Source organism: Lontra canadensis, unplaced genomic scaffold (genome assembly GCF_010015895.1).
Source record: "Lontra canadensis isolate GAN:19392208 unplaced genomic scaffold, GSC_riverotter_1.0 scaffold28, whole genome shotgun sequence".
In the NCBI taxonomy this organism is placed as follows: domain Eukaryota; kingdom Metazoa; phylum Chordata; class Mammalia; order Carnivora; family Mustelidae; genus Lontra; species Lontra canadensis.
The window spans coordinates 5,490,335-5,514,313 of NW_022631022.1; the positions used below are offsets into that span (position 1 = coordinate 5,490,335).

At 47.3% G+C, this 23,979-nt stretch overlaps 1 protein-coding gene across 1 annotated transcript in view; it reads left to right on the plus strand.

The window, feature by feature from the left end:
• CA12 (carbonic anhydrase 12) overlaps window positions 1-21,991 on the plus strand; it is a 104,595-nt gene extending 82,604 nt beyond the window's left edge. The window contains exons 6-14 of the mRNA XM_032865161.1: window positions 2,601-2,780; window positions 3,626-3,768; window positions 6,919-7,014; window positions 7,915-7,978; window positions 8,158-8,315; window positions 9,622-9,748; window positions 19,975-20,007; window positions 20,871-20,958; window positions 21,725-21,991. Of these exons, the coding sequence (XP_032721052.1) occupies window positions 2,601-2,780; window positions 3,626-3,768; window positions 6,919-7,014; window positions 7,915-7,978; window positions 8,158-8,315; window positions 9,622-9,748; window positions 19,975-20,007; window positions 20,871-20,958; window positions 21,725-21,797 (962 nt within the window). The 3' untranslated portion in view covers window positions 21,798-21,991. The remainder of the gene's footprint in view (window positions 1-2,600; window positions 2,781-3,625; window positions 3,769-6,918; window positions 7,015-7,914; window positions 7,979-8,157; window positions 8,316-9,621; window positions 9,749-19,974; window positions 20,008-20,870; window positions 20,959-21,724) is intronic.
• The last annotated feature ends 1,988 nt before the right edge of the window (window positions 21,992-23,979 follow it).

Below are 23,979 nucleotides of genomic sequence, written 5' to 3' on the forward strand. Positions count from 1 at the left end.
GCCTTGGCATGAGCAGCTCTCCCCAAGTTGTTCAAACTTGCCTGATACAGAGGGTGGAGGCGCTTAGTCCTAGTAATCTCCATCCATCTCAGAGCTGAGAGCCAGAACAGAACTTCCCGAACACAGTGTTCAATTCTCTCATTTGAAAAGGGTAAAGGAGACTCAGGCAGGGAATGTGACTTGCTCAAGGTCATTCACTGAGGTGGTGGGATGGCTGGTGCTGAAATCTTGTTTTCTGGAATCTTCTGGTCTAACATAGCTGCTTCTCTTTCTGAAGAAGGTTTTGCCAACACTGGCTCTGTTGCCTTTTATATCCCTAGCCTTTCCTGCTCCCAAATACCCAATTTAGTGTCAGTTCCAATAAAGAGTATTTAGGGCACAATGAAAAAGAAAAATTCCTCCTGATAACCTTTTCCTAAGCTCTCTGTTCTGTGGGATGTTTTATTCTTTGGCAAAGTGTTTACCAAATGTCTGTTATTCATGTGGCCCTCATCACAACGTGAGCTCACAGGGATCAAAATGAGATGTTCCTATCCCCAAAGAGCTCTTGGTTTAGTTAGCACCAGAATGCTCTCTTCATGAAATCTTTTGGAACCTCTGTTCTGGGAAGGGAAAGTCCTTCTAACCCAGTTCCCTTTAGTCATGCATCCGAGGAGAAATCATTTCATTGCTGTACCTCTTTACTCACCAAGTTTTTCCATTCCTGCATGGCTGGCAGCTTCTGCCACCCTGGCTGTGGGTCCAAATGCCACTGTGAGCAGAAAAAAGGCTGGTGGCCTCACTCTAGAAGGCTTGTTCCTGGTAGCTGAGCTCTTGCTGACCTGAGGGTTTGCATGATACCTCAGGATTGCTCCCTCTTGGCTTCCTGCTGTCCCTAAGGAATTTGGTTTTGTCCTTAGCTGAGTAATGGTCTTACTTTGGTGTCCTCCAGGCTCCCTCTTCCTCTGCCATCTTGGTGTAGTTGAACTGCTTTGAATCCAGGGCTCTGAGGTCTTGAAAATTAAAATACAGCTCAGTGAAGACCCTGACTGACATGAGCAAGTGAGAAAACTGGTGTCCAGTGAAAGGTTGGACAGGACATTTTGAAATCCTTTCAAGTTCTAACATTTCCAAGAAGGTATATCCAAAGGTTGAAAGCCTGAAAAATTAGTAGGGTTCTACTGTGCATGTCCAGACCTCGGATCAACTTCTCATAGCATTTTAAATGAACCTGGACACCAAGTTTTTCTTCTGACTCTCCTTACTCTCAGATGAAGTCCCCTAGTTAGAGAACAAGGGGTAAGGAGCCAGGATTCTGTGAGGCCAGTGTATTGTGAAATAGTGCTGCTGTCTATGGATGGGGTCCTGGAAGAAGTGGTGTTCATTTCCTCTCTGCTTCAGTTACTATCATTCCTGGTGCTGAAATACTGATGGACCCCAGATGGTAAAACTTGGGTCCCAACTCGGAGAGAGCCCACAGGGCACCATGGTTCTACCCTAACGAGCCATGACATGCTAATTATTTGCCTTTCTGGAGAAACCTCTGCCTGAAAATCCATTTAATTACCACAGGAGATAATCTTTTAAACACAGCTTTACATTCTTTAAAGATTCTTTTCCCTATGGGAGTGAGAAAGTTTATCTGAACATGGGATTGGATTGTTTATTGCCATTTCCAGAGGAAGAACAATTACCCGGTAGTTAGCAAGAAGCCTGAGCCCTGGAGGATTTATTTTTTAAGTCTCTTCCTGCTCACTGGTAGTTTGGCATTAGTTCGTAGTACTGTCACACTCTCCCAGTATAAACTCTGCGCTTAGCTCTGTGATTCCAGCCATATATTTACTTGATATATTTTTTTAAGATTTTATTTATTTATTTGACAGAGAGAGATCACAAGTAGGCAGAGAGGCAGGCGGGGACGGGGGAAGCAGGCCCCCCGCCGAGCAGAGAGTCCGATGCGGGGCTCGATCCCAGGACCCTGAGATCATGACCTGAGCTGAAGGCAGAGGCTTAACCCACTGAGCCACCCAGGCGCCCCAATTACTTGATATTTTTCAAGCATCCCTAACAGGTGGAGTTTTATACTTGCTCTAGATGTGGGTATGTCAATGTCCTCCAGGGTTCCTACTAGGAAGATCATACCTGTAACTTCACTGACCCCAGAGACCTCCCTGGAGTTGTGGCCAATTTTTCCAGCCTGAAGCATCCCAGAGGATTCAAGTTTGGGCGAGCAGGGGCCCTGTTGTTGTGTTCAACCTGGCGGCCCCAAGACTGAGTAGTTCCTGCTCATAATAGGTGCTCCATAAACAGATGCAAAATTGTTGAAAATCAGTAGGTCTTCATGTGGAGAGGATATGTACTGTGTCAAAATATGAACAGTGTAAAAATTCAAATGGAGCTTGGTGGTTCCTAGTCCTTGGCATGGGGTCTGCTCTAGTCTCTTCCCCATATCACTTTAAGAGCAAGTGAGCAGTAAGCTGAGATCTCTGGGCATTGAAGAATATCCCTCTGGGGATGAAGAGGAGAAAAGCAGTGGATCCTATTGAACATAGGATTAGAAAGGGAGGAACGAACATTTGTGGAAAACCGACTAAACTTTGCGCTTGAATCTCCCCTTCCAGGGCCCGATGGGGAAAAGAGCTGGTCTAAGAAGTACCCAGCATGTGGGGGTATGCTACAGTCTCCGATAGACCTGCATAGTGACATTCTCCAGTACGACGCCAGCCTTGCGCCCCTGGGGTTCCAAGGCTACAATATTTCTGCCAACGAGCAGTTTATCCTGACCAACGACGGCCATTCAGGTGAGAGAGAGATCTGTGCGATCTGCAAGGCGATGTCCGAGCATCCTCAGCTCCTTGACCTGCTCTCTTCCATCGGCAGGGAGGGGGGTCCACGGAAGTATCCAGGAGAAGTGGAGTGGGCAGTGGTCCGGGGGAGCCCAGGGATGCCTGGACCATTCAGGGGATGCCGGAGGCTGCTCTGCCAGGCCAGCACCTCCCAGAAGAAGCACATCTCTTGGGAGGGGGGAGCGGACAGGCCTGAGCCCATTGGTCCCTTGGCTCAAATACTCCAGGAGCCATGCAGTTCATTGTGGGGTCCCCCAGGCTCTGGAGTCAGACAAACATGGATTTGAATCCTGGCTTGACTCCTAACTTAGAAGTCATGAGACTCTGGGTAAGAATATTAACCTCCTTGAGCTTTTGTCTGGAAAATGGGCATATTGATGTGTATTGTGAAGACTAGAGATTACGTATGTTGGGATCTGGAATATGGTAGATGCCTCATAAATAGCCATTTTTATTGTTATTGTTATATTCTATGGCTTGGCAGATACTTCATTAACTTCTATCTTCATAGATGGGTGTGTAATACATGGAGGTGTAAACAAAACACCCACCCGTTGGTCTAGTATTCATGCTCCTGCCATCCTTTTCCCAGGGGAGCCAAGAAGGTGTTGGTGCTGCTAGAATTGGTTTAGGGAAATGGGGCCGTTCTCAGAAGAGCCCAAGTTTCTGATCCTCAGGCTGTGTCTCTCTGCTCGCTGAGTCCACCTGCCTCCTGTCTGGGCCCAGGCAGGTATTGCCTCCCTCACTGCTCTCAGGCAGTGCTCAGCGGGCCAGGGCTCTGAAGGCTCCACTCCCCACAGTGAGGCTGAACCTGACCCCGGACATGCACCTCCAGGGCCTCCGGTCCCGCTACACTGCCACACAGCTGCACCTGCATTGGGGGAACCAGAATGACCCGCACGGCTCCGAGCACACTGTCGGTGGGAAGCACTTTGCCGCAGAGGTGAGTGCGGCCATGGGGCTGACAGAGGCTGCCTGGCGGTGGGTAGTCTGGCACCCTTCCACCTGGCTGGTGGACAGGTAAGATCGGAGCACAAGCAGGGGCTGCCTTTAGGCTCGCCATACCCACCACGCCTGGCGCTGTCAGCAGCACAGGAAGGTGGAGCCACTCTGGCCACCCTGCAGCTCATTTGCGGTGTCCTGTTCCCCTTCCTCTCCTGAACACACAGAGTTTGTCTCTCTGCCGCTTACTGAACGATGCTGCTCAGAAGGCAGTGCTCCCAGGGGGGCAGAGGGACGCACATACCCCTTTTCTAGACATTGCCCTTCTGCTTGCACAGATCAAGATCCCACCAGCTTGTCTGGCTGATGTAGGTCATCCCAGACACATAATAGCATCTTGACTATGGCATCTATGTGCTCCAATACCATGGAGCCACCTATGGCCAAGGGCCAAACCTGTTAGAAGTGTGAGGTACACCAGTCAACGGAAAAACAGTGGATGACCCTGGTTGTAAGGATCTGATCAGTGTAATACAGCTTAGAGATCGCAAGGTATCATCAACTGGGGCAGCTTCTTACCCTAGACTTGAGTTAGGATCTTAGAATATGCATCAGGAGGCCCAATCTATATACTATTTTGTATGTATCCCACTGCTGGATCATACTGGGCTAATTGCTCCCGCAAACTTCTCAGTCTTTCTTCACATGCCATGATGTTTGCATAGGCCTTTCCCTTCCCATTTTTCCTTTCCCCTGGGCATGGGTGATGCTTGGAACCTTGGGACCCAGGGTTACTCTTCTACTTGGCCACAAGCTGAGGGATGCCTGGCATTACAATCCCCTGGACATCAGTGTGGTGACAGACTTGACCAGGATAGTTTGGGAGGTGAGCACAGCACTGTGTTATGTCATGTCATCCTGCAGCACTGACCCAAAAGGCCACACGAAAACAGGAGGAGTGGAGCGTTGTACCTGCCCCACAGGTGTGCAGGGGGGACGCAGGGTGCTTGAGTTTCTCCATTTCAGAGCTCCCACGGGATAGAACTTGGGCGTATGGTTCTGAACATGTACAGGGCAATAAATTCAAGGAGGTAAAAGCTACTGATCAGCCGGTAAATAATGACATGACCATTCTCTCTTCTTTACTGCTAAACTGCTTAATGTCTCAGGCTAATTACAGGTCGAGTCACAAGTGTGGAGGGGCTATAATTCCAGCCCAATAGGATGGCACTCTTGGAGGTGCACGTACTTCAAACCAGACCCATCTCTGACCCTCCAGGACTGCAATTTCTTTCAGGCTAATTGCAATGTGGAGGCTTCTACTTATCTATAGGGAATAAAGAAGGAGTTAGGGTATAGGCTGGGAGAGTTTGGGCATTTAAAAATATTTCTAGTTATTGTATTTTCTGCTCATAAGCCACATCCATCACCAAGGGCCTGGTGAAGGTGGACCATACATGTCTATAATAGGGAAAATACATCAAGGTGACCCCAAAGTGGCAGATTCTCTATGGAGTGTCCCTGAAAGTGTAGCAGTTCTTCTGGATTGAGTCCTATAAAGAAGACTCTCTTAATCTCAGCAGGGAATTCTGTTCTGTCTGTGTTAGTCTTCACCTCCTCTTGATTTAATCTGAACACAGTAAGAAAAGTGGTGAAACAGACCACGAGCACAAAGGGCAGCTATAGAAATAAGGGTATAGGACCTTCAGAGGTTTAGCCATATACAAGTCTCCCATTTCTCAAAGCTGGGCCAAGCTTACATAGTATGGGCAACATGACAGGCTGTATTCTTCACAGGGAAAGATGGTAAAGTAAGAGTTCCTAAGAAATCTTTAATAGAAGACTACTTAAAAGAAAAAATAATTTTGTATAGTTTTTAAAAATTAGGGTCATTTAAATTTGAAGAACATTGAGTTGTATTCAATAAAATATGCTTGAATTCTATTTATAAACACAGAAGACAGAGATGAAGAAAAGGAAAAGAGAGAAAATCTCAATGTGTTATAGTCCCAAGAGGCAAGGAATCAACAAAAATGTATATCATATATATAGACCTACCTACTAATACAATTTTTTGGAGGACAGGTGACACCACCTTTTGGATTAAAAATTAGGTTAAACATCGTCAGAATATGTTATAACAATGTCTTAATACTTAGACTTTTAAATTTAAGATTTCTCGGGAAGTTCTCTTTTCCTCACTTTAATAATGACAAGTAATTCCTGCTTTGAAAAAAAATGAGCCTAGAATTTCATTTTTTTAAAGGTAAGAACCTATATTCAGGGAGTAACATTCTTGTTTTCTGCTATCTTAAAATATGGCTGATTAAATCTGTGTAAAACCCATGCTGTGATTTTTTTTTTTTTTCCACCTGTGGGATAAATAGGAGTTCTACTCTGGATACAGTTACAATAAGTTACCACTGGAGGTTTCCTGCCTCAGCCACTACTACTTCCAGATCAAATGCAGAGAGGCCCGGCTGAGGCTGGACAGGCTACATGAGACTATTTTGAAAAAAAAAAATCAGAGGGGGCACCTGAGTGGCTCAGTTGGTTAAATGTCTCTTGATTTCAGCCTGAGGTCATGAACTCAGGGTCTTGAGATTGAGCCCTATATCTGGCTCTGTGCTAGGTGTAGAGCCTGCTTAAGATTCTCTCTTTGCCTCTCCTCCCCATCTCTCTCCCACTCTAAAAAAAAAAAAAGGAGGAAAAAAGGAAGGGAGGGAAGAAGAGAGGGAGGGAGGAAAGGAAGGAAGGGAAGGAGAAAAGGTAGAAAGAAAGAAAGATTGAGAAAAGAGAAGTCCTTCAAAGAACCCAAGCTTTTTTGTGGCTAGTAGAAAAACCCATTCATTCATTCATTCATTCATTCATTCAATATCTGTTGTATACCTGGTACTTTCCAAGCACATTATCAGACACGAATACAATTAGTGAATAAGATGGACAGTGTGCCCTGGTAGAGTTTTTGGTCTGGAGGACTAAGAGAAAAGGGAAAACTGGGGAGGCCATGAAGGAAAGGGTCTGAGAGGCCTAATCTACCTGGGGCAGTGGTAGAGGGGTTCTGTACTCCCCACTGGATTTGAGTCTCCTGCAAAGTCAAGGGTTCTTAGGAGTTGTCCATCCCCTGTGAGCAGCTTTTCTTCCACTGCAGCTGCATATCGTCCACTATAACTCAGACCTGTACCCCAACGCCAGCAGCGCCAGTAACAAGTCAGAGGGCCTCGCCGTCCTAGCTGTTCTCATAGAGGTAAGATGTTTAAAGGGATTTTATGTGAAATTTGAAGCCAGGAGGATATCAGACTCAGCATTTGGTCCATGAATTCCTGTCTGTCGGATGTGTATGGCCCACTCTCGTTGGCCGTGTCTTGCCTCTAGAGATGGAGGTATTCCCCCATAGGGTACATTCTCTTTTGGCCTAGAGGCGGCACTTTCTGTAGCTGGGCAGCAGAAATGGGTACTTTGGAACACTGGAACACTGGAAAAATGGAAACTTTGGAACACTGGAAAAAATGAGCCCTCGTTCCTAGCCCTGTTGCATAAAGCTCAGAATTGCCCATTGGATAGGACCTGAGTGTAGGGGTTGGGGCTGGGGATCATGCAGTGCTGCCTCATCAGGTATCTGAATCCCTTACACAACTCCTGATATCCAAGTTCCATTCTTTACATGGACCCTGGAGTGAGCTACTTCCTTAGTTCCAGAAAATGGGAATGTTTCCTGATTTGCTTGCATGTTTCTCCCTAATAAGACAACATGTACCTCATTTCTCAACATGCTTGCTTGCCTGACTTGGCTTGTGTGAACTCAAGCTCCCTTAAGTTCTGGTTAGAGAACATGGTAGTTGTGGCTTTCCCGCTCACAGCCTGATAATCAGGAGCGCAAGCCACATTCCTTGCCCTGGGACACACAAGCCCTAGTGCCTTGAGTGCTCAGCACCTTGGATCCTGAGAAGCAAGAGGACAGGACCATCACCCCAAATCCCTAACAGCCCAGGGATCCTTCATAATTGTCCTGGTAAAGTGCATCCTCCAGAGAGGATTTTGGCAATGGCAACTATATGCCCCTAGCTGAGCCCTTCCCTGAGCAGCAGTTGAACCAGGCTCAGCCAACACAATTGTACTAGTTCAGCCTGCCCCATCTCTGTTGCAGATAGGCTCCTTCAATCCGTCTTATGACAAGATCTTCAAGCACCTTCAAGATGTAAGATACAAAGGTAAGGGGTCTTTGGATGCATATTCGCCCTCTATTGGAGAAGGAGGGAGTCACTCCCATGTGACCTGAAGAAAAATGAATGCAGCGAGCAGGTTCATATTCTAGGTTCGGTCATGGGCGCAGCAGCACGTTGGCCCTGGGGAGAAAGGCTGACACCATTTCTCTACCATGTCTCTCCAGGCCAAGAGGTGCTCATTCCAGGTTTCAGCATTGAAGAGCTGCTCCCCGAGAGGCCCGATGAGTACTACCGCTACAAAGGGTCCCTGACCACACCCCCTTGCCACCCCACAGTGCTCTGGACAGTTTTCCGGAACGCTGTGCAAATTTCCCAGGAGCAGGTAACTGTCGTGCCCTTCTGAGTCACAGACCACGTGGTATCTTGGTCCCTGCCATCACCCAGATCATCATCAATCACTTGGTTTCCTCACTTAGAGCTTCATTGACAGCTATGCCAAACCTCTCCAAATATCAAAGGCACCTGGCAGCATGGCAGAAAGGACAGGCTGAGTTGCAGAGTGGAGTTATTGAGTCAAGCTAGGAAAATTAACCTGGGTCCACAGTTCCTTACAAACGAGTTGTTAAGCGGCATTTCCTAACATTTCCCTCAGTGGCTGGATGGTGTTTCTTCTGTGGCTGGACAGAGCACAGTTCCTTTATAGGGCAGAACAAAGACAGAGCCAGTTAGATGGTTTAACAAACCAGAGGGCTGGGGTTGCAGCAGTAAGTAAGCGACAGTCTCTGCCCTCAGGAAGCTCAAGGTCTAGTGCAAAACTGGGGGCACAGAGTCCTCAGCAATCATCTCTGACCCTCTCATCTTACAGGTGATGAAAGTGAGGGGTAAACAGATGAGGGAGCTTGTGGGATCGCCCACTGATTGGCCACAAAGCTAAGCCCCAAAGGCAGACCGGAGTTTCTGGTCACTGTCCATCCCTCTGCTCCCCAGAAATTCATCAAGAAGAAAACTGGCTGTCCAGGAGACACGGCCCAGGCAGTGCCACACATGGGTTCCTGGCCCACCCCGCTCCCCTGGCCATCTCCCTGAGTCCAGGAAGTCCCTCACTGTTGCTCCTTCTTTTTTACTATGAGCTACTGATCTGAGTAATGTAGATAAATGGCAACAGGTAGGCGGACAGGAATAAAGATGTGATGAATCAAGAAATGAAATGTTCAGGGAAACGGTAATACCCTAACCTAGAAACTGCCTTGGAAACCAATTATATAATCTATGTGGGTGTATGAAAATTCTGTGGAACCAGTCATCAGAGGGCCTGTGAAACTCTTGCCTCCTTCTTTTTGTTCCTTTAGATGAGACCATCAGAATAAGCGTTAGGTCCCTCCAATTTAGAGCTGGGTTCCAAATTGGGCCCATGAGAGGAACACTATTTCTGTGGGAGGTTGAGGAGTCCCTCTGCCACCCAGCAGCTAATAGCACTAACCTTCCTCCAAGCATTGGGAGGAGGGGAAAGACCAGCTCACCCAGTGCCCAGTCAACCAGATACCTGCTGGTGAGGGGCACGGTTTTCTGGCTTTCCCACGGCTTTCTAATGTGCCTCCTGCCAAGCCCCAGAGCTCTCTTCACCATCGAGGTCAGGCAAGAGAGCATCACTCTGCCCACGGAGTATGTTTCTGCTGCTCCCCTTGCAGCTGCTGGCTTTGGAGACTGCTCTGTACTACACATATGTGGATGACCCATCCCCCAGAGAAATGGTCAACAACTTCCGGCGGGTCCAGGAGTTTGAGGAGAGGCAGGTGTACATCTCTTTCCGACAAGGTGAGAAGATGCGGTGTGTGTGTGGGGAGTGTGGTGCCAAGACACCCATCTTACATGAAGTTGGGTGGCTACCCTTGGGCGTTGTCACCGATGCCCTTAGGAACTGGGTTAAGAGCACTCTGGCTACCAAGGGAATGACAGTGTGTAAGAAGCTACTGTGTGTGGGTTTACTGAGGCTGCCCTTCTGCTCTTGACTTTCCTGAGCCTTTGTGGGGAAACTCTAGGTGTCTGGACCAGAGGCCTCATTAAATCTGGAGTCTCCCACAGATGGGGACGAGAGGATGCTCTGGAGGACCTCTCTGCTCTGGAGAACTACCCTTCTTTTAAGACACACGATAGGACTGTTTTCATGAGATCAAACTCCTGACTTCTTACCCTAGGCTTTCTTGGCATGAAGGCCCATCTTTAGCCTGGCGGGGTGACTCATAGCACTGCCAGCATCACTGATGTCTGGGAAGGTCCTTTGTAAGGATTCACAGAGGGGCATAATCCACGTTTGCAGACACAGCAGCTCACAGCCTAATATAGCAGGACCCGTCAGGCAAGAAAGCGTCTGCGTTCACTCCCCTTTGGTCTCATCTCCTTAAGCACAGGCACACAGGAGCTACACTGAATGAAGCAGGAAGTTTGGTTTAGTCCTAATGCTATGAAAGCTCAGTTCTTCTTTTACATCTGTAACCCTAACTCCCCAGAAGGACATTGAACATCTTTATCTGTTCAGTATCTGTGTCGATACTTTTGGAAGCCGGGGGGTCCAGGGAAACAGGTAAGAGAACACTGTTGGGACCCACACTCTTCTTTGAACCTCCAAGTTCACTTTCTCACTGTAGATTCTTGAGTCACTCTCAAGAAGGGAACCGCAAGTGGTCAGAAGCAGGGTAGGTCTGTGGAAGTTTCACTTTATCCTTGTACATCACTTGTCACTGAACTGGGCCAGGTGACCATATCTAAACATGACCCCATTGATCCACCTGTCAGCTCTCACCAGGTCTCCTCTGGTGTACCTCTTTTGTTGTTGTTCCTTTCTTATTGTGTGAGATTATAATTACCACTGACTAAGCTTAGTTAAACATAGGAAGATTGTATTTCGAAGCCCTTGCCAGAAAGCTTTAGAAACGTGCCCTTCTGAACGGACCCATACTTATGGTCAGAATTAGGTTCTTCTGTCAGTTACAGAATCGAGAACTGCCCAAGAATTTATCTTTTGTGCTCTCCTCTCCAGATGCCACTGGTTAAGGTAATTCTCTCATTTCCTCAGTTTCCTGGTCTGAAAACTGAATCCGTGAACACTGACCCTTCCTAAAAAATCGAGAATCTATACGATGATAACTGTCAACTTCTTTTCTAGGAAATGCCTCAAATGTACAGAATTATCCCTTTATGATCTCTTTTGGATATAAATTTCTCTTTTCCTGTTCTTCAAAATGGAATATGTAGTAGTCAAGGGTTAAATGGAAAATACTTCAACTCTTAGATAAAATAAAAACATAAAAACTCTACCTGGAGATAAAGGACTGGGCCCACATAGATAAGGTAGAATTTTGTTTGTGATTCAAAGATTGTAATCAGATCTCCTCTCTGGGCTGGTCTGTACAAGTCACTGGGGATACACTGGGGATATGGTGATAAATATTCCCCCTCCTATTGTCAAAAGACCTAGGTTCAAGGCCTCTGTTTATTTCCTCCTGGCTGTATGATGTAAGCCAATCATGTCCCTTCTTTGGCTTGGTTTCTTCAGCCATAAAATGATAGGCTGGGCTAGGTGACCTAACATCCTTTCAGTACTAACATGTTATATGATTCTAAGTGGACACTAACAACTGCTCATCCTCACTTTACGTTGCAGGGACAGTGTTTGAGGACAGTTACAGAGGATCAGAAGAAACCATGCAGGAACTTGAGCCTGACATCCCAAAGTAACCTCCTCTTGTAACAATGGATTGTGGCACTGGGAATAATTAGCCATCTTCTTAGACTGTCCCAGATCTAAGCTGGTGCTCGTGGAGGGGGCAGTGTGGTCAGGCCTGTAGCAGAGCTATTTCAGTAGACTCTCCTAGTCTAGTTGGGGAGCTTGAGGGGCCTCTCAGCAGAAGCCTGGAGACTGACTCCAAGCTAAGGACATCAGGATCAAAACCCAAACGCAGCTTTGCCACTGCCTTTCCTGAACCGTTCAGCCAGAAATGCTGTTTCATGGAGCCCAGGCTGGGCCCAGCTCTCCCCTTGGAGTGAGACAGTCCAAGGCAAACCTGTTCATTTGGAGGCTGATTATAGAAACTTGGCAAGAAATGTCCCCTCCTGCTCACTTCTCAAAGACACAGGCAGCTAACAGGGCTGTTTCCCAAGGAGCAATTGCGGGGGGACAGCCCCAAAGGAGTGAAGACCCAAATCTCACCCCTCAGGGGCACCTGCATTCATGAGGGGCCTCTCACACTAACTTGGAGGGGCCTCAGACTGTAACATGCCATTTCAGGTTTATGCGATGAGCCCGTTTGTCAGTGTGGACCTTGAGCAATTCAGACTCAAGTATTTATACACTCTTCCACTGAGGCATGCTTGTAATTAGGGTCTGATTTATTCAGGGTTTTCTCTGGAAGTTAGTAGGAACTACAGAGTTGGACTATTTTTTTTTTAAGATTTTATTTATTTGACAGAGAGAGATCACAAGTAGGCAGAGCAGCAGGCAGAGAGAGAGGGAGAAGCAGGCTCCCTGCTGAGCAGAGAGCCTGATGCGGGGCTCGAACCCAGGACCCTGAGATCATGACCTGAGCTGAAGACAGAGGCTTAACCCACTGAGCCACCCAGGCGCCCCCAGAGTTGGACTATTTTGCCAGGAGAAAAGTAATGTCAAGGAAATCCTCTAGGAGAGAAAGTGCAAGGACTTTGAGATTAGGCTCTGAGGGTTAGCCAAATTGTAACAATTAGGACTGAATCATTTAGCTTGACCATGCTTTTTCCTCAACTGTGCTTAGAAAAGGCATAAAGAATTTGGTTTCTGTCCTTAAGAGGTAGTAGCCTGTCCTTCGGCCATCAAAAGGAATGAAACCTTGCCATTTCATTGCCATTTGCAACAACATGGATGGAACTAAAGAGTATTTTGCTAAGAGAAATAATTCAGAGAAAGACAAATGCGATATGATTTCACTCATATGTGGAGTTTAAGAAACAAAATAGTTGAACATAGGGGAAGGGAAGGAAAAATAAAATAAGATAAAAATAGAGAAGGAAGCAAACTGTGAGAGACTCTTTAACTATAGGAAACAAACGGAGGGTTGATGGAGAGGAGGTGGGTGGGTGACGGGGTAGTTGGAGGATGAGCATTAAGGAGGGCACATGATGGAATGAGCACTGGGTGTTCTATGCAACTGATGAATCACTAGATTCTATCCCTGAAAGTAATACTACACTATATGTTAACTAAATTGAATTTAAATAAAACATTTCTAAAAATAATAACTAAAATGCTGAAAAAAAAAGAAAAAGAAAGAAGTAGTAGTCTGTCCTTAAGGACAGACTTTAGTCTGTACTATGATTTGGCCCTAGTGCAGGAATTCTCAACCTTGGGGCTACTGACCTTTTGGGCTGGATTACTCTCACTGGGGGGCTATACATTGTACGATGTACACTGTGTACATAATATACATTACTGTGGCATCAGCAGCATCCCTAGCCTCTCCCCACCAGATGCCCATGATATACCCCCAATTCTGACTGACAAAAATGTCTCCAGACATTGCCAATGTCTCCAGGGCAGGAGAGGCAAAATTGAGAACCACTGCTCAGGGATTACACAAAGCCTTTGCTAGGCTCCGACTGATTTTTTTTCCCCATTCATATCACAGGATTCTGGAGTTTTCTATCAAATGCCCTGGTCTTTATTACAGCATGACATTTTCTTTATTTTTTAATTGCCTTTTAAAAGATTATTTATTTACTTATTTGAGAGAGAAACAGGAGAGAGCACAAGCCAGGGAGGAGCAGAGGGACAGGGACAAGCAGACTCTGTGCTAAGCACAGAGCCCCACACGGGGCTCAATGCCATGACCCAGAGATTATGACCAGAGCTAAAATCAAGATTCGGACACTCAACCAACTGAGCTACCCAGGTACCCCTACAGCATGACCTTTTCAGTCTGGTGATGGTTACCCCTGAAACCAAAAGGTTGTTGGGTTATTAAGGAGAACAACCAAACTCAAGAAAAACCCTATTCCCCATCTTCCTTTAGAATTTGAATATACCTTCTTTTTATACAATTGGGTACATCCAAGGCTAAGAGAAGTGGATGGCAGAGAACTATCCACCCTAAGGAGAACCATACAAACCACTTTATCAGGGGTCCAGATGCCTCTGAGGAAGCAACTTGCTTTATAATTTCCTTATCATTTTTCTCCTTGCTTTTGTACCATTTTCCCCCCTCATATGTGTTGTGTTTCTTGTTCCCTTTGGTTAAAATGCCCACTCTTTGTGGAGAGGTGAAACTCATGTGAGGCACTTTTTTTTAGCTCTGAGAGAGTGCCTCTTCCAAGGGGCACAAATAGAAGGCTTGAGCTAATGAGAGGACACAAGACTCATTGTCCTCAAGGAGGGATCCCAGAGAAGGGAACACATCTGTGAGCAGACCGGACTTCACAGAAGTCCAATCCCTCTGGGAGGTGGCAGAGGAAGATTTACAGACCAGGGGCCCGATTCTTGGTTCCTTCAAGTTGACCTCTTCCTAGCTAAACATACCAACCCTGAGTCCTGATGGTGATGGGTCATAAAGGAAGAGCCTAGCAAACCGAAATGTTCTTGTTACCTAGCTCTATTTTTAATATGCCAGGGCAAGGGAAACTCGAGAGACAAGGGGAAGCCAGAGAGTTTCTATAATCATGTCTGTAGTGGGCTTGCTCTGAGCAACTGCATGTCACCGCTGCAGAGCCCAGAGCCAGAAGAGGCACACTTAGGAGCGCTGGACAGCAGATGGTGGGGCGGGGGGTGGCTTTCGCCCATGGTACTTCTGCGGAGTAGCACAATGAGAAGCTGCTTGATGCTGCAGGACCTGGGTAGTTTTATAAAACCTTTACAAAAGAGGAAAGAAATCTTAGAAAGCTAAGATGGCTAATTATCTACATTCTGAGATTAGAATGTATGCTTTGTGGTTACTGACCTTGTGTTTCTGAAAGTTCCTATTTCTAAATAAAATCTATTAGATGGAAAGTATCGTCAAGTCTACCAAGACCGGAGGAGTTTCCACCTTCAACTTCCCCTGGATATGGGGGGTGAATAGTTGGGAGCAACCATCAAATGTGCCAACAAGACCCTAGTCCCTTCATCTAGTGCCGTGTAATAAATAGGTCATGTGTTTCCAGAGCACGCCCCAAGTCAGGCACTCTGGGGAACAGAAAACCCCAGCATGGATGTTCTCTGGCTCCTAAGCAAGCCTCTGGCACAGAGCAGACCAGGCAGGAAGTCAGCAAGCCGGACCCCCTTGGCGAGGTGGCCCTGGCTGTCTTCCCAGCACTTCCCACCCAGCCCCCGTCCATGCCCTGTAGGGCCTCCCTTAGCATAGCACTGCTTTCACCCGTGCACACTCGATTCCCTGTGCCTGGGATGCCCCTCACCTCTTCCACCTGAAAAATTCTTTCAAGACCCAACTCTATTAATAACATTCCAGAAATCTTCCCTGTTTCCCTGAAGGTGCCTTAGAGTTTCCTTCAGTGCAGCTGGAACAACTCGTTCATCTCTGTGACTGTTCTCAGCCTACCACAGGGTCATGACTTACTGCCATGCAGGAAACTAGAATAAGTATGTCTAGATGATCCACACATGCTACCAGCCCCCTAAGGACAGGGACGGTTGGCATCTTTCTCTTGTGGTAGACATTGTGCCTGGTGCTCATGATGAGTTTGAAAGAATGTAAACCCTCCCACCCCCCAGCCCGGCTCCCTGCCTCTCCCCTCCCCAGGGTCTTCTCTGGAGAATGATGTGAACGTAAGCCTGGCCAGCTGGCACATTTTAGTTGTAGGTCTCATTTTGCTTTGTTTTCAGTTTGCCAGCAGCATTCAAATCAATCCATTTGCCTAAGAAACATTAAAGATCAGAGCTTAGCTACCAAGTTTTTTTTTTTTAATTTTTTTTATTTTCTTAAAAGATTTTATTTATTTATTTGACAGACAGAGATCACAAGCAGGCAGAGAGGCAGGCAGAGTGGGGGGTGGGGGGAAAGGAGCAGGCTCCCTGCTGAGCAGAGAGCCCAATCCCAGGACCCTGAGATCATGACCTGAGCTGAAGTCAGAGGCTTTAACCCACTGAGCCACCCAGGCGCCCCTTAGCTATCAAGTTTTAAAGTCCTGGGAGAGAGTTGCCTAGGGAAGTTGTGAAGCCTTTTTTCTGTTGCTCTGGCCTGAAAGGAATAAAAGCTGGCAACTACCATTCCTTCGGCACAGATAGCCTGAGCCTAGCCACGAAAGAGACCTGAGAGTACTAAGCATTAGTACCTAAGCTCATTAATCCACGCCTACTGCTGCAGGATTTAGGCCCCTCAGAGCAATGTGGCTTTCTGTCCTGGGCCTGTAATCCTGCATTCTGGAAGACAAAGCCTGAACCAGCTCCCTCATGTAATGTGGTGGTATCTCTTTGGCAGATTTATTTGTAGAAATTATTTCTTTTTGGGTTCCCTAGTGTCAGTAAGAAAAGCTCCCCAGTGAGGTATGTTCTCCAAACACAGTTCTGCTCTGTGGTCACGGAGGGCAGCTTCCCTGCTTTTCTTACCAAAGCCTCGTCCAAAGATGGGACTAGCATCTCAGTTACTTCAGTCCCCAACTTGTATTAAGCAGAATAATGAGAGTTTTTATCATCCAAAAGGGGATTTTTTGTATTTAAATTTGTATTTGAATTTGCTAAACCAAAACTCCACTTGTCTCTTTTATAAGACTAGAGACAGCTAAAGGCATACACATATACATAAGATATATACATACATATGTGTGACTACGTAAGACATCACAACAAAACAATCCATACTTGAAAATAATATTTAGAAAGGAAAAGGATTATTTTCTGTTTGAATAAACAGAACGGCAAAGAGACCTTAAAAATGCCAGGATTGTTCCAGGAGGGGCAAGCTGTATAAGTGGGGTGCTTGTTCCTTCTGCTGAGCTCTTCTGTGGGTGCACGTGAGGCTTCAGAAGACCGCGGAAGCAGCTAACTGGCATCCCTGAGTCCAGCCAGACAGCAGTGGAAGAAGCAGCTCCCGAGCCAGCCAGAACAGGTAGCAAGGCCCTTGTGGCAAGCAGCTTTTCTGTCTTCTCCGGGGGTGTGCCTTCCTGGAAGAGGCCTGTGATAATCAAGGTCTTCTGTATCTGCGCGGCTTCCTTCTGTGTCAGACTGCGCTGTCTTTGATCGCCCTGGCCCATACCGGAGCGCCTGATGGACTGCAGGGAGCTCCCCCACGTCTGTGGGCTGTGCAGCCCTTACCAACCAGCTCAGAAGCCCCTTCACTGTGTTCTCATGCAGCAGCTCTTGTGGGCCATCGCAGTCAATCAGCCTGTCTCGGTCTCTCCTGTCTTAGTGTTCTTCAGTGGGAACTACTTGTCTTATTTGCTGATTAGAAACAAACCATTGCTTGTTTAATCTGCAGATGAATGTCCCTGGCTGTGTGTCCTTCCCTCCATCATCCTTGTGGCCTATGCTCTTTCTACAACACCCCCAAGGCTTGGCTGTGATGCAGGCTTAGGCTTCTCTCTCTGCTGTACTTCTTCAGTTGCCCCACCATCTATCCCTGTGCTCCCCGAGGTCTCCCTGACTTTCCCTCTCCTGTTAGTTAGTAGAATGGGACCCAAGCCCTGTGCACTGCATCGCTCTCTGCAGGACAGTCCTGCTTCCTTGATGGTTGGTGCCGTCTCAGTTGGCACGGGGCAGCATCCCGACATCCTCCTGCCCTGGGTTTCTTTAGGGGGAGAATTCTGATGAGGTGATACCCTCACTGCCACTCCTCTTATGTTCTTCGTTTGCTCAGTCAAGCTGCTTTGTTTTTTCAGCATCAAAGTCTTAGCTGACAAGCATCTGTCCCAGGCTCTGGGGCTTTCCTTGTCTTTGTGGCTGCTTGCTCATTTCATGATTTCCACAGAGAGGCAACTTAGGCCCTCACAAGTAGTCATCTATGAGCCAGGAACTCTGCTTAGAGCCTGGATTAAATTAGGCTGTTGTTTATAGTGCCTAATATAGCCAAGGGCAGCCAGATTTCCCTCTAGATGAGCCACCAACCTGGGCCATGGGCTCTTGGGAAAAGTCCCATCCCTGCGGCCTTACTTCTGTAGACTTGGCTCTGCCCCCAAGCTCCCTGGGGGTAGCGCCTTCAGCCTGAAGTGCGGCTGCTCAGCTGTCTGGGGGTCTGTGTGGCTCTCTGGATGTTTGAGGTGACTGTGAAACTGACAACTTTAGAAACTGTCCAGGCTGGATGGCTTAGCCAAGTGGTTAGGCTTACTAGTGGTCTTATGTGGCGAGAACTAGTTTGGTACCACCAGCATCCTGAGCTTTAGGAACAAAGAACAAAAGAGTATTTCATCAAAAGGCTTGGAAAAGAAACCACAACGAGTTGCGGGGTTTTGGCTGTTGTTTTTAAGATCTTAGAAGCCTTGGTTGCCTCTAGGTACCTTAAAAAACCCCAAAATACCAAATTACAGTGTGCAGAAGCCATAGGCTATACAGAGAACACAGCATATGCTATGCAAACACCGGATGCTCTCCCCAGGGGAGACTCCTATCCTGAGTGTCTCCCTAAGCCACACACTGGTCCTTGTGTTCAGGTTACAAGAAGAAACCTGGGGCAGGGAATCAGGCCTTGGGAGCCACTCTCTCTACCACTTGGGAGGCCATGGGCTGCTGATGGTGGCCAGCAAGAGCCAAGAGAACAGGCCACCCTGTACTCTGTGCATAGCTCCTCTCCATAGCTGCTCTGCTTATCCTTACAACAGCCTGGGGTCCCCTGGGGAAGCCAGACCAGAGACTCCTCGAGCCAGCCTCAAGTGAGGGAGGCTGCACACCATATGAGATTGTGGAAGTGGACAGTAGAGAAAGGACACAGGACTGATGGCTCCAGAGGACCCAGCTAGACTCTGGTCATGCAGCAGGAAAGGGGGGTGAGCATAAATCTCATTCCCAAAGTCTCAGGTCTGGTTCCCCAGGGGGTCAAGTACCCGAAGGTGTGAGTCCCTGGCCCTCTGCTGGTGTCTCATAACCGGTCAGGGCTCTCCCAGGGTCTGAGTCATCACAGTGGGCTCTGTGGGCACAGGCTCACTCGAGTGTCAGGCTAGGTGGCCACTATCTGCACAACCCTGGCTTCCAACATGAACTGCACCCACACTACACAGGCACATATGTGCTAGAAGTTTCTACTGACGTCAGAAAACCACCAGACGAGGGAATGTGTAAGAGAGACTTTCTTTAGATGGAGAACCTGCCTGGAAGAATGGGGAGTGGTTCTAAGAACCTGGAAGAAGTATGCTGGGGTTACCCAGGGGGAGCCTCAAGACTGGGCTCCTCTGTCTTACTCAAGAAGATAGGCTTACCCGTGACCTTCCCCCAGGGAGGTCCCTAGGAGGCTGACTATGGGATTTTACCTCAGACATCTGGGCACTAGTTCAGCCCCACTGAGGACTCCTTACTCATCCCAATAATAACTCTTGGAGAGAAGCACAATTTTCTGGTTCCACAAAGCAGAGAAGGGAGGTGGGTATTGGGGAAGGGTTTCTCCAGTTTGCCCCATGGGGCCAAAGCAAAAACAGAACCAAATATGACCACAAGACTGGATAGGGAGGGGGCAGAAGTCTAGTGACAGGCTCCAACCAAGCCCTGCCAGGCCCAGCCAGCCAGAACCTGGCCGGTTCCTTACCGACGAAGAGGGGTAGGGATCCGAGAGGCACTTAATAGCCTGCCCGAGTGGACTCTGATCCTTACCCTTCCTCAGCTTCCACTTTAGTCATGCTGTACTAAAAACTGAAGTCTTGCCCTAGCAAAGAGACTGCTGTGATAAAGAAGAACTGGAGAGGGAAATCACAATGTGAATTCCCATGGTGTGCAATTCCTTCTGTACCATTAGGCACCTGAGTCGAGAGTGATATACTCCCAGAAAGTCTACATAAGCCCTGTACTTCCAACCAAACAAAAGGTGGGGCTTCGCTCAACACACTGGGCAAATCCACCATGGTTTGACTTGGTTAATTTTCTACCTTTTCCTCTCCCTTTGAAGTGCAAGACCTTACGTATGCAGGACTGAGTCTGGGTATGTGGCCTGCCGGCCTTGCATGCTGCGGCTGGGTGATTGCTGTGATTCTTGGTGTGATCTGGGCCTGTGATATTTCCAAGCCCATCCTCCCTGCTTCTCTCTGCTATCGCTCTGGCTACTGGCCCTTTTCCTTGCTGTGGGTCCTACCTTCAAATCACTCAATGATTCAAAGGTGAAATGCCAATCAAATGCTTCCATAATGAAAGACCTAATCACTCTACAGCATGTGTACATTCAGTGACCCGAAACAACACCTCTGTTGGCCATGCTGGGAAGCCGTTGCCTAAGAACAGGCCTACGCCTAGTGTGGAGGTTGGGTGACTGCCTAGGCGATCTTGGCAGTGGGCTCCTGGTTGTTTTGGACTACTTAGGACTGTGCAATGGAGCTTGGGAGCAAAGTCGATAGAGACTTCCCAGTGGGCCTTAACTCCAGCAGTCCAAGACAGAGTAAGTTCTCATTCTGTAACCTAGGATTTCTCCAAGTATGGTCCAAGTACGTGGTTTATGAACCATGTACGTCAGCATCAGCTACAGCTGTTTCATAAAAATGCAGATTCCTGGGCTCTGTTCTAGACTGTATCAGTCTTTGATGCTCAGGCTCAAAAAATCATCTTCAGATGATCCTGGTGCAAGTTTGCAAACCCTTGCTGAGGTATCACTACAGTCTCAAAATGGCTCTAAGTACTCCAGCCAGTTCTACCAAGCCAAAGACCAGAACCTGAGAACAGAAATGGGGAAATTACATCCTGCTGTGGCAGGTTACACAGCTATCACTTGACTTCACATCCAAGTGCCATGGGATGAGATGAACACAGGGGAGGGGGGGGTAATGTAATGCCTGTTCACTGCCTCTTCCCCAGGCATCATCCTTTCAGTGGTCCTGGCTGGCGTTCTGGGCATCTGTGTTGTACTGGCAGTGTCCATTTGGCTTTTCAGAAGAAAGAAGAGGTGAGCTGGTTTGGGTTCAGAATGGGAGGCTGGGTAGCTTATTTGTCCACAAGGACTGATCTGTCTGGGAAGGCAGTCTGCAGAATGAAGACCCCCCATCACCTGTACCAACGCTGATCCTAGGAGCGCTCTCTCCCACACACCATCGCCTCCAGCCTCCTTTCCATGAGACCCTGGGCCATTAGGCTCAGAGGCAGAGATGTGCCTGTGGCCGTGGCTAACACCTGAAGACAAGTCTCTTGATGTGGGGGTGGGGAGGTCCCATTTGCCTGAACACAAGCAGCAAGGCTGTCTTCTTTCTAACATCTTTATATCTGTTTTGGTTTTTTTTTTTTTTTTTTTTTTTTTTTTCTCTCAATCCAAAAAGAAAAATGAAGGGAAACTTGATGTATCACTCCCATTAGCTATTAATGCCCATTGCTCATGTTTTTATTGATGTTTTGTTTTTCTAAAACCAATTTATTTTTCTGGAGTGGATAAAAAATAGTTTCCAGGAATCCTGTTATGGAATCAAAAGTTTAAAGTTGGGGTGGTAATGAGATCTTCTTCAAAATGCAGGTCTATTATCATCAGTTGTTATAAGAGAACAGTTGGAAAATGACCAGGTTCCTTTTTGGTTAATGCTTTATTTTGGGGGCATTCCTCCCAAGACCGACAGAACAGGGGAAGGGTCCTCATGAGAGGAATCTGACCCCATACCTAAGTCAGGCTGCTCTCTGCTTATCTCTTCTCTTTAACTGAGACTCGTGTGTTCTTCTTATTCCAGTAGCAAAAAAAGTGACAACAAAGGAGTCATTTACAAACCAGCCATCAAGAAGGAGACTGAAGCCCATGCCTGAGGCCCCAGAACTCTCAGGCACACCCAAGGAAAGACTTTGCTTTGGACACTACACACTGTGGCTCCCTAAACATTTGAAATACTTAAGGGTTCTCTGAAGCCCAACCCACAAATGCCCCAGACCCATGGGGGGCCTGTAGGTGGGTGCCCTGCCATCCTGATGCCACGGCCACTGCCAGCACGATCTGTGGATGGGAAGAACTCGCTAAAGAGGCAGGAGCTCTGAGCTGTCTGCTTCATCTGTGTGAGACCATTAAGTTGATTAGATTCTGGGGGGCATAAACCAAGTCACCCACTGGGCCTGTGATTGGTCAGAAAACACTTTCATCCACGGATTCCCTTTAGTGTGGTTTCAAGGATCTTGGAAATTCTGCTTCTTGTCCAAGCTTTCAGACCAGAATGTGCACTCTTTGCTTAGATTTTGCTTTTGAGACTCAGTTTCTTTCCTCAGGGAAGGGGGGGTTGTTGTCTTCCTCTGATTCCTTCTGCTGTGACAAAACTTTTGGTCTGACCTTATAACTGGGAGGAAGAATGATACAGGAAGGTTCAAGGTATCAGAGACAAAAAGAAAACAAAAGATATTCTTTGAAACACAGTAGAGGCATATCCAAAGTTCTGTCCTTTGGATCAAAAGCACTGAATGGACCTGAAATAGAGAGACTGAGAAGACACATAAGGTCTGGAGGAACTCACTTTGGAGTCAGAACTGGAGTCAGAAGTTGTCTGTCAAGTCGCAAGCGTGAGGACAACAGAATATTAATCCCAAGCCCAACCTCCTGTCAGCAGCGCAATTATGCTTTGTACTTTACAGACTTGATAAATGATCAGGCTATTCCTTGAAAAGCATTGTTGCTTACTCTGTCCTAGAGTAGACATGAGTTCTGAGATGACCCAAACCGCTTTTGAATCTAGAGGAAATAGGCAGGATCATAATGACTGAAGAGCTTTGTGTGCTGCCCAGATTTCATTTTGACCACTTCTGTGGTGTCCCTACTGCCAATGTGGAATCAGGACATCCCTACTTCCCTGACTTGGAGGATGTTGAGTCACGGCTTGCGTGAAATCTGTTTCAAGCTATGAAAGCAGGAAGTTATCTGTGCAGGGTGGGGGCATCATGGTATTTAGGGACCAATAATAACGGAATGTTACAAAGATACTTCATGGTCTTCAAAAGAGTCACAGTTTCTGAGAGGACTTAACTCTTTCATCAATGCAGGGGCCCCATGAAGACCAGTTAGTTCCATGACTGAGAAGGAGCCTCCACTACCAACTTCCAACCTCTCATGGCCGGCACTTTGCAGTTCACGGAGAACTTTCTGATTCCTGGTCTCGTTTTGACAGCACGGAATGTCCTATCAAAGCACAAGTTTCTTTATAACATCTTTTTCCTTCTACTCCTCCCTCTCACTCTGAGAACAGTCTTCTCCCTTCTCTACCATCATGACTTTTTATAGCAGTGGCAAGCCCCAAGGCTTTGTAGTGAGTTTGCTAAACCGAGTTACAGAAGACCTAATGAACACTCAGACGTGTGTGTGCACGAGGTCTTTGACAGCCTGGGAGTCTGGGTGGCGTCCTCACCTTGCCTTTAGCATGCCTGATGCTGACCAAATGACAGCAGGGAGAAGCCTTATGACAGAGCGACGTGAATTAGATGATGCTTCCTTGGACTTGGCCCAAAGTTGCCCATCAGAAACCAACATAAATCACTCGAGAGCCCTGGGACTATCTACCTTTTATGGGCAATTCTTGCAAGAGAACAAAGAGATCATTGTACCTGACGCAACAGCTATTCATAAGAAGGGAGACTGACCAGGCCATGAAAACAGTGGCATTTTCTCCTGCCCTGTGGCCGAGATAAAGCAAAACCAGGGAGGCAGACAGAAGGCTCCAAGAATCAACACTGTCAGCTTCCTTGCTAATCATTATGGGGCTCCTGGGGACCAAGCTTAGGACGTGGGAAGCCTTTCCTCAGCTTCTCACTCATTCCACTGACATCAGTCGCCACAGAAGGAAACCAGCACTGTGGTGTGTGAATTTCCTGTCTCGTTCGAATCCCCTGGAGGGTCCAAGTGCTGTGCTGGGTGCACTACAGGTAGAGATCACAAAGACAAGGCCCGTGTGGGAAAAGGACAGGAAAGGCCCTGGTTTCTTTGTTTCTTACTAATGGGACAGCTTGAGTCTTT